Source organism: Lycium ferocissimum, chromosome 8 (assembly GCF_029784015.1).
Source record: "Lycium ferocissimum isolate CSIRO_LF1 chromosome 8, AGI_CSIRO_Lferr_CH_V1, whole genome shotgun sequence".
Classification (NCBI taxonomy): domain Eukaryota; kingdom Viridiplantae; phylum Streptophyta; class Magnoliopsida; order Solanales; family Solanaceae; genus Lycium; species Lycium ferocissimum.
In genome coordinates this window covers 38,844,676-38,855,143 of record NC_081349.1, presented here as the reverse complement: position 1 = coordinate 38,855,143, position 10,468 = coordinate 38,844,676, and the positions used below count along the sequence as shown (strand labels likewise).

General features: G+C 32.5%; 1 protein-coding gene across 1 annotated transcript; it reads left to right on the top strand.

Moving 5' to 3' along the window:
• The first annotated feature begins 1,107 nt into the window (after window positions 1-1,107).
• Window positions 1,108-4,211, top strand: LOC132068396 (probably inactive leucine-rich repeat receptor-like protein kinase IMK2). The gene is made up of 2 exons (XM_059461968.1): window positions 1,108-3,068; window positions 3,431-4,211. The coding sequence occupies exons 1-2, from the start codon at window positions 1,211-1,213 to the stop codon at window positions 4,021-4,023; spliced, it is 2,451 nt and encodes an 816-aa protein (XP_059317951.1). The 5' UTR covers window positions 1,108-1,210; the 3' UTR covers window positions 4,024-4,211.
• The last annotated feature ends 6,257 nt before the right edge of the window (window positions 4,212-10,468 follow it).

The following is a 10,468-nucleotide window of genomic DNA, read 5'->3' as shown; positions in this document are numbered from 1 at the left end:
AATTTAATAATGTTAAAAATCATCATACTAATAATGTATAAAAGTTTGCTAATTTTTCATTTGGTATCTGATATACATGTTGGAGCACGATTGTGTGGTGTAAGGCTCATTCACTAAAGGAGGAAACACTCTACTCAATTTTTTTTCTCCTAGAAGACCTCTAATTAATAAATATGAGGAATTCTATTCATTTTACCACAACTCTAGGCAGTTGAAGTTAAACTCATGGTGAAAACTGAAAACAGATTCCAAAACACATTAAGCTCTATCCAATATCCACCATCGGTAAAATGCCAAAGGCCAATACATTAGTAAAAGCTTAAAGTGCCTTTAGAGCAACACACATAGCAAGCAGCCTTCAAAAACTAGTGATATCTGACAGACACAATTATCATGTTCCCCAGAAAAAAGAAAAAAGAAAAAAGAACTTAGTGTAGATTCCTCCATTTTAGCACTATGTGCTCCTCTCCACGTGCTTCCTTCCAAGAACCGCACTTATTGCTACCTACAAAATACAAATTGCCCTTCTTGTGGTGTGTGTAAAAGACTGTCCCTACGCAATACTCCCTCCTATCCATTCAAGTGTTTTACTTTCCTTTTTTATTTATTCCAAAATAAGTATTGTTTTTTATATTTAGTAAGTTGATACAATCAAACATATTACGTGACAAGTTTAAAACAACACGATTCAAAGTACTTTTTGCTACTTTATTCATCTTTAATTTAAGACCACGTGATTTAAAAATCTCTTATTTTTAAGCTAATGAGCAGAAAAATAAAATGACTTAGATTGATACGGTGGAAGTATTATACTCTTTCCGTCTCAATTTATGTACATCTTTCGCTTCTCGAAAGTCAAATTAACTATTGTTTGAAGCTAAATTGAATTAGAGATCAATTTAATATTTTAAAAGTTAAATTTAAATATTTATAACTATATGAAATAAATTACAATTCTTTTTGTGTCATGATATAAAAAAAAACATATTTTAAAATATTAGCTAAAATTTATATAATTTAAATCTCGAAAAACCACGAATGTCACGTAAATTGAAATAGAAATAAAGCCAGTATTAAAGGAAAAATAAAGAAACAGAGGAAGTACAGCTTATCAAAAGAGAGAGAGAACAAGTATGTGAAGGGAAGATAAAGAAAATCTTTTTTTTTTCTTTTTCTCAGTGTGTGTTCTTAAGAAATAATTTCAGTGATAATGGAAGATCAAGATTTTAGTTGTTTTTACTCACATCCATTTGTTTTTTTCAAGTTTTTAACTCCAAAAGAAGCTGGGAGGCACATTTGTTGTGATAAAAAGAAGGAAAAAGGGATACCATTTGTCCAAATTTTCTTGTTCTTGCAGCTGATATTTTCAAGAACTCAGTTAGCTTTAGGCCAAGATAACTGGGATGGTATAATTATCACTGAAGCAAATTTTCAAGCCCTTGAAGCACTTAAACATGAATTAGTTGATCCAAAAGGGTACTTAAAAAGCTGGAATAACAGCAATGGAGCTTGTTCTGGTAGTTGGATTGGTATTAAATGTGCTCAAGGTCAAGTTATTGTTATTAAGCTTCCTTTAAAAGGATTAAGTGGAAGATTAACTGAAAAAATTGGTCAGTTGCAAGGTTTGAGGAAACTTAGTCTACATGATAATGATATTGGTGGTTTAGTTCCTACTTCTTTGGGTTTTTTGCCTAATTTAAGAGGTGTTCAGCTTTATAATAACAGGTTTTCTGGTTCTATTCCTGGTTCACTTGGTTTATGTCCATTACTTCAAACACTTGAGCTTAGTAATAATTCTTTATCTGGTACAATACCAACTAGTCTTGTTAATTCAACTAAGCTTTATAGGCTTAATTTGAGTCACAATTCATTGTCTGGTACAATCCCTCAAAGTTTCACTCAGTCACCTTCTTTAATCTTTCTTGATTTACAATATAATAATCTCTCAGGTTCTATACCAGATTCTTGGGGTGGAAAATTACAATCTTTGACACTTGACCATAACTTTTTCTCTGGTGGCATTCCTGTTTCTTTGGGAAAGTTGAATGAGCTTCTTGAGATTTCACTTAGTCATAATCATATTACTGGTGTAATCCCAAATGAGATTGGAAAGCTCGCTATGCTTAGAACACTTGATTTATCTTACAATGCTATTAATGGGAGTTTGCCAGAAAGTTTCTCCAATTTATCCTCCCTCGTGGTTGTCAACTTGGAAAGTAACAATCTTGATGGTGAAATCCCATTAGATATAAACAAAGTGCGAAAATTGTCTGTTCTCAATTTAAGGGATAACCAGTTTAGAGGTGTTGTTCCAGCTACCATCGGGTACATTTCCGCTTTAAGCCAGATAGATTTGTCTCATAACAATCTAACCGGAGAAATCCCGGTGTCTGTTGATGATTTACCAAATCTTAAGTCCTTCAATGTTTCATATAACTCTCTGTCTGGTCCTGTTCCTACTCATCTTGCTAAGGAATTCAATTCAAGTGCCTTTTTGGGTAATACTCAGCTATGTGGCTATAATACTTCAAATCCATGTCCTGTTACGCCTTCTGCAGGAGGTAGCAAACGAAGTATTAAAGACGTTATTATCCTAATAGTAGGGTCTCTAATAATAATTGTGTTTCTAGTCTGTTGCATTCTCCTTTGCTGCTTGATCAAGAAACGAGCGGAAGCCAAAGCAGCAAATGATGTAAAGGATGTTCCTCCGACTGTTGGAGAGGTCGAAACAGCAGGAGATAATACAGGAGGAAAACTCGTCCATTTTGGTGGAGGTATGATGTTCAGTGCAGATGATCTTTTATGTGCTACTGCTGATATATTGGGAAAGAGCACTTACGGTACGGTGTATAAAACCACATTAGAAGATGGAAATCAAGTTGCAGTGAAAAGATTGAGGGAAAAGATTACAAAAGGTCAGAGGGAATTTGAGAAAGAAGTCAATGTTCTTGGAAAGATAAGGCATCCTAATCTTCTGGCTCTTAGGGCTTATTACTTAGGAACAAAAGGAGAGAAACTTCTTATTTTTGACTACATGCCTAATGGAAGTCTGGCAACTTTTCTTCATGGTAAGCAGAAAACAGATTTCCATTTAACATCTTTTATTTTTTGAAATTGGGAAGGCTGTATAGATTGATCTTATCAATGATAGAATGATGTAACAGTTTGAAGCATCTCAAAAACAGAAAAGGGCTTTTTTCAGTTTTGGCCCGCCGGCCTAAATTAATTACAGGCACTATCCAAATTGTTCAAAAACATATACACTGATTTGTATATTATATGTATATTGACACTTAATATACAAAACCTATACATTTGCTGGCTATTGTTTTTTTTTTTTTTAGAAGTCCAAAATGCAATTACCTCAACAGAAAAGGGATAGGAAATTGGTATGGAAGGGGGGTAATATAGCTTATTGTTTTTGTTGCAGCTCGCGGCCCGGATACACCAGTTGATTGGCCAAAAAGGATGAGAATAGCAAAAGGGACGACGAGGGGATTGCTGTACCTTCACACTAATGTCAACATCATTCATGGGAATCTTACGTCGAGCAATGTTCTGCTTGATGAAAACACAGATGCAAAAATTGCAGATTATGGCCTTTCTCGCCTTGTGACCGCTGCTGCAAATTCAAATGTAATTGCCACAGCAGGGGTACTAGGCTATCGCGCACCTGAACTTAATAAGCTCAAGAAAGCCAATGTGAAGACGGATGTCTACAGCCTTGGAGTCATTATACTGGAAATCCTAACTGGTAAGTCTCCAGGAGAGGTAACGAATGGTGTGGATTTGCCTAAAAGGGTGGCATCGATTGTAAAAGAAGAGGGAACAAATGAGGTGTTTGATTTGGAACTAATGAGAGATGCATCCATATTTGGTGATGAAATGTTAAGTGCACTGAAATTGGCTTTGCACTGTGTTGATCCGTCGCCATCAGCTCGACCAGAAGTTCAACAAGTTCTCCAGCAACTGGAAGACATTAGGCGTGAAATGCCAACTGCAGGTCCCTCGGCAAGTCACTAGATTGTTTTTTGATAAAGTATTTTGAGATGTTAGGTGTTAGTTGCCATGATTCTTTCATTCTTGAATTTCATTGCTAGAGTATTAGGTCTGTTTCAAGTGCCTTTAAATGCAACTATGCTACATTGTTTTGGTGTTTAAGCATAGTAGAATTCTTCCAAGTATCATCCCCTTTTGCTCCAAGAACACAACCTTAGATGAGTTTCTTTCACTAGATACAGAGACTTTAAATCATCTACCCACTGACTTAAATTCCCATATAGGCTAAATTGCCTAGTGGAGAACTTATATCAGTATTTGATATTAAATTTTAGGTAAGTACACGGATACCCGATTTTGGTAATACCGTTTAAGTTGTGCCTTAAGTTTATAACTTTTTGTACGTTTGCTCACTTGGGAAGAACTTCAGTCATGCGGTGTTGAAGTTTCATATGGCTAAAGTTTAGGAATTTTTGTCAGAACTTCAGCCATATGATACTTTAAACACCTCATGTCTATGTTTATCAAAACTGGATACAAGCTAAACAGCAGTGTTCAAATAGGGTACCCGTGAATTTTCACTTAAATTTTATTACTTGCTATACCTGATTAAGTGATACTTAGCCCAACCCCTTGAAACGATTAATTGTTTTTTTTTTTTTTTTTTTTTATAACTTTCAAGTTCATTGAGAAGTTGCTGAATTGACCGCCAGGCCACTGTTATACGGAAGTTCCAGATTCTTGTGAATCCTTTAACCAGTGGCATATGTAGTCTTTGTCAGCAGGTTTATAAAAAAAATAAGAAGAGTTCATATTTAAAGTATGGAGTTTAGATAGAGTTGGTGCATGCCATCAGTGGCGGAGCCAGAAATTCTAATAAAGGGATTCAAAGAATGTGAGTATACTAGACCTAGGATTCAAACCTGCAGCCTAGAGCGATTTTTAAACAACTTTTTCCGCTATACTAAAAGTTTCTTTACGTCATAGGCATTCAACAATCTATTTACAACAACATACCCAGTGTGATCCACAACCAGGATCTGAGGGGGTGGGGTGTACACAAATCTGGGGTGTACACAAATCTTATCTCTACCTTTTGATTTAACAATGTATGTAATTGTATTTACCCTTTTGCTCAACATAATTTTTAACAAGGATAATTTAATTGAACCCTTTCATCACATGTAAACCCCCCCACCAGTAATGTTCTTGCAATGATGCTCATTATTAGGAAAGGCCGATCTTTCCTGGTAGGGTCTTCAGCAAAAGAATTCTCCAGTTGCCCCTTTTTGAGAATATTGTTTTAATAAGTGATTCATTTTTTATTAATCCTGCAATTTATGAACTTTTTAGACCATGGTTTAAAGATTTTTTTTTGAGAAAATCGAAAATCTTACATGAAAACATTAGACAACGGTTTAAAATTTATAAGTTAAGATGATAGCCTAACGTTTTATCTGTCAAATTGAGCAATATATGAGCAAACATTAAACCCGTGTCTAAAATTGTCCAAAAATATAATTTTTCAAGGATTATATTTGCACACCTTTTTAAAATAAGGACAATTTAAATAGTGGCCTAGAAAATGTACTTTTGCGTAAAACAACAGCGTCTCCAGACAACTGCAACCAGGGGAAGAGCTACAGTGTCAAGAGGGGTTCGGGTGAACCCAATAGTTTTTGCGTAGACCCCGTATTTGTAATAGAAAAATTCAGTAAAGATAGATATCATATACTTGCGAACCCACATACACAAATAAGCGGATGGTTCAGTGGCAAAGTAGAGGCTAGTGAAGCTATCTCTTCTCCCGAGATGTGAGTTCGAAACCACCAGTGACCTCAAATCCTAGCTCCGCCTCTGACTGCAACATCCATGAATAAAAACAGCTAATTAGCTGCCATGGTCGTTAATCTCTGCAATTATTCGCATCCATTCCTGTTTAATTACGATATTAACTATAGAGGGTGACGATTACGATTTGCTCTTTATATTTGAGTTTTTACGCAAGGATTAGTAACGTAATCAGGGGCGGATCCACCCTTTACAATGGGGGTGGCATGGCACCCCCTCAATTAATAAATTTTTTATATACTTATGTTGTAATTTGCTTAAATTAGATTAAATATTTGATCCCCGCATATGGCATCGATGTCGTAAATTAGACAAAGGTCACCGCCGGGGATAGACACTTGAGTTTGAATCTATCTTGAATATTTTCCGACTCCGTTTTCCTTGGCACTTTTTACTTCCTTTGTACCAGTAATTCCCTTTTCGGCCCTCCCTATTTTCTATTTATCTTTTTATTATTTATATTGATTTTCCTCTTTTCTATTATTTTATCTGTGATCTCTAGCGAGAACACACAAATAGAAACTTCAAAATCCCTTAAATTAAGTATTTCTCTTAATCTCAAATCTGTGAGTATTTAAATTGAAAAACTTGGGTCTCAATGAGAATTTTGGATTGAGATCAAAATTCAATTTTTTTATTTATTTATAATTTCTTTTGTTTATTACTCCCTCCGTCCATGTTTACTTGTCTATATTTGACCTGAGACACTCTTAATAAGCAATAAATAAAATGAGAAATGAATTGGAGTACTTAATAATAAGGGTAAAATAAGTATAAAATAGTAAATTATGTCTTGGTTTTCCAAACTATATAACTTACAAGTAAAAATGGACATATATTTTTAGTATAATGGACAAATAAAAATGGAGGGAGGGAGTGTATTATAAAAATTTATGCTATTCTATAATTGTAAAATTCAATTTAAATCACTTTACTACTTAAATTGTGATGGAAATTTCGTAAGCACTGCTTAGAAAAAACATGAAATTTATGATTTATTTTTGAGAACTTTGTAGTTTATCTAATTCTACATTCACTTATGGGGAGTATTTACCTATTGAAGAGTTTTTCTATTATTTTTCTTATTTTGATTGGTGTAATTCCCTTATTGAAGATGTTATTTAACATACGAATTCGTTTTAATATACATAAGAGATGCAATTCCCTTGGTGAAAATGTTGATTTTACTTCTGTTGTTAATGGGTGTTAATGAATAGGATTCGATGTTAAGTATGCTCGTTTCTTGATTTTTGAGATGTAATTTTCATATTTGCAAAAAAAAAAAAAAAACCTATTAAGTTGACCCGAATAAACTAAAAAGAGATGGACCCCACCCAAATATACGTTCCTAACAAGATGTATATTGAAGAAAATTATGGCACCCGCCACCTTCAAATCTTAGATCCGCCTCTGAACGTAATTCCTCAGTTTGAACACCTAAATAGAGAAATAATTTAACAACCATTTGTAACTAAACTGCAAATATAAGCTTTCAAGTAAACAAAAGTGGAAGAAAAAAACGCATCTTGATAGGGCTTATAAAAGATTTTCAAGATGTTCCATCAAATTCTACTATAACTACTATGCTTAAAGTATTAACAATTTGATTGATTTGTTACGTTTTTGGTTTTTAACTTGTTGAATTTCTTAAAAGCAGTAACGGATCTACCACACTTCTTGCCTTTTGATATCTAAAGCACCTTTTATTTTTATGTGTAGTTATATACATTGATAATGTAAATAAAATAAAAAATATTTGTTTTCTCTGCAAAAAGTATTTTCGTTTGTGGAGATTTGAGGTATTTGGCTAAAAATAAAAAGTGCTTTTGAATGGCACCAAAAGTAACTTTTCTGCTGTGGAGAAGCAGAAATTTAATCTTACAAGATAAAGATATCCTACCAAAAAATTACAGTTACCAATTTATGGACTCATTTATTTATGTTAATCTTAGTCAAATCTCAATCATTAAATAAGTTTTGTTTTTAAAAATTTTACAATAACTTAATAGGTCTAAATAGATTTGAATGATAAGATCTAGAACAAATTTTAAATATCATTAAGATGTTATTCATCCAAGAATTTATGTAAAGATAACATTACCATTAGTTCATTCACTTTGATTGACAACCATCATCGCTACAATCACCCACCATTATTAGCTACCACCACTCACCACCTATAAGGCTATAACCATTATTCTCAGCCACAACCACTGCTATCACCAATTATCACAATCATTTTTTACCATCACTAGCCATCATTTAGAATCATCACTATCACCCATTATCATTAGTCATATATAATTGCATATGTAATTAAATATTTTCATGTGGTTTTCAGTATTTCTGTATTTTATAAATACTAAATGTCATACCAAATATCAAAAGAATTGTAATGCATACTGTATATCGGACTCCCTCCTTCCCATTTTATTTGAAGGAAGATTTTTGAGATTTGTAATTTAAAACAAATTATAAAAATTTGTGTGGCTAGGTAAAAAACTAAATTTAAAATTAAATTTTTACTAAATATAGAAAGTAGTCATTATTTTTGGGATTGACTAAAAAAAAAGAGTGTCATACATATTGAGACGGAGGGAGTACTAAATATTGAAACATCAAAATTTTCAGTTTCAATAAGGTAATTCGATGTATTTATCAAATGATGACATCCCTGCCGTGCACATTTGTGCTACATATTTTCAAATTACAAATATTATGGTCAATTCAACTAAGGAAGACCTACCTCTCTAGAAAGAAAAAGAATAAAATAGTAACACGTGCATTACTAACATAGCGTACGTAAGTACGTCTTTCTTCCTTCTTTTTAAATGGGTACAAAATGAAAAAGAAAGACAAGAAGTCAAGGCACGGGGGTTGTAGGAGGAGGAGTAGATTGTGTCTTTTGACAGACCACCTACTTAAGGACATCAATGATCAAATCATTTTTTTTTTTTTTTTGTAGGTTTCTCTAACAGAACTTATAGTTTAGAATACAAACCAATTAAATCTTTAACGGATTACTTTAATAGACAAACCAAACAGAAGAAGACTTTTGCAGTCTTTTAACTTCATCATCATTAGACTTAATCCTATCTACGTTCTTATAACCATACTTTAGTTATAATCTTTAACGACCAAACTGTCACTTTCTGAAAATTCTGATCATCATCCATTCAATGACCAAATAGCAATCCAACTATCTCATTTAGGGACTTCTGGTGTGTTTGATATGAAGTAAATTTTTTCTAATTTTCTCATGTTTGATCAATCTAACTGTTTGGAAAATAATTTTTTTTTAGAATTTTTTTTTTTGATAAGGTAAGAATGGATAGCTTAAAAGTCCGGAAATAATGTTTCCTTGTGGAAGTAAGAAAAATAAGTTCCATAAGTATCATTTCGATTGTCTCTTCTCTACTCTCTAATTCTCCACCCTGGCCCCATGCCCTTGTACCCCGATCACCACCCCTACACGACACACTACGTGTTTCCCTAAATTATATATAAACTAGTAAATATGCTTGCGCCTCGTGCTGTCATAAATAACCTTATTGAACTTGCAAAAAATCCTTCTCCAATATTTGAATATTAAAAATAACAAACGGCATATTGTTGTAAAAATTAGAAATGTTTAGAATACTTCAACTTAAAGTTAATACTAAGTAACAAAAGGCAGGTTCTCGTAAAAATTATAGATGTTGACGATATCCAACTTAAATTGAAAGATAATGAATGATATAAAAATATTACTCTTTAATCATTTTTTTATCATTTTTTTCTATCTTCTATATATTCGCTGATGGTAGAATTTGTCCTAAATATATATTTATATTATATTATACATAAAAAGGAATGAATTCTTTATCCTTGCCGCGTACACTATACACAAATTTATGAAATGGTCTTTTGTTAATGTAGTAGAAACATAAGAGATCAAATTATCATAAATACCAAAAACAAAACAAAAAATAAAAATACATAAGTAAGTTGTACATAAAAATCTTAAAATAAATTATAAGGAAAAAATGATTAAGAAACAAAAAAATATGTTATTTTCCTTCATTAGTTCCTCTTATCATTCCTATAATTAATAAAATAAATTGAAGAGAAAAAGAAAGTATTGGAGCGACACTATACATGTACACGAGAGGGAATTGTTTTCCTTAAAAAGCAGAATCATACCCAAAAATGAAAGCGTTAAAAGCCAAACATAAGAATATATACATGTACAAAAATAAAAATTACGTAAACAATAGTGTCAATGACCGCAAAGGAGAGAATTAAACTACTTATGTAATCCATCAACTCTATTACCTTTATTGTTGAAAATTCTAAGCACGTTCAAAAACCTACTGCTTCTCCAAAAGCATGTTTGAAACAACAACATAGTGATATCAATTTAAATTCAAAGTAATGTTAAAAATCGAAACATAATTAACAATTTGGTTAAATAAAGAGCAAAGAATTCTATATTGATTGTCAGTAAATGACAAAGGAAATAGCAGCGTATAGGCAAAGGAACTCTACAATATTAGAAGTTATCGGCATTAGAAACAGATGAATATGAATATAAATATAAAATAATAATTAGATTAAATGAAAAGCAAAAAAATTCTAT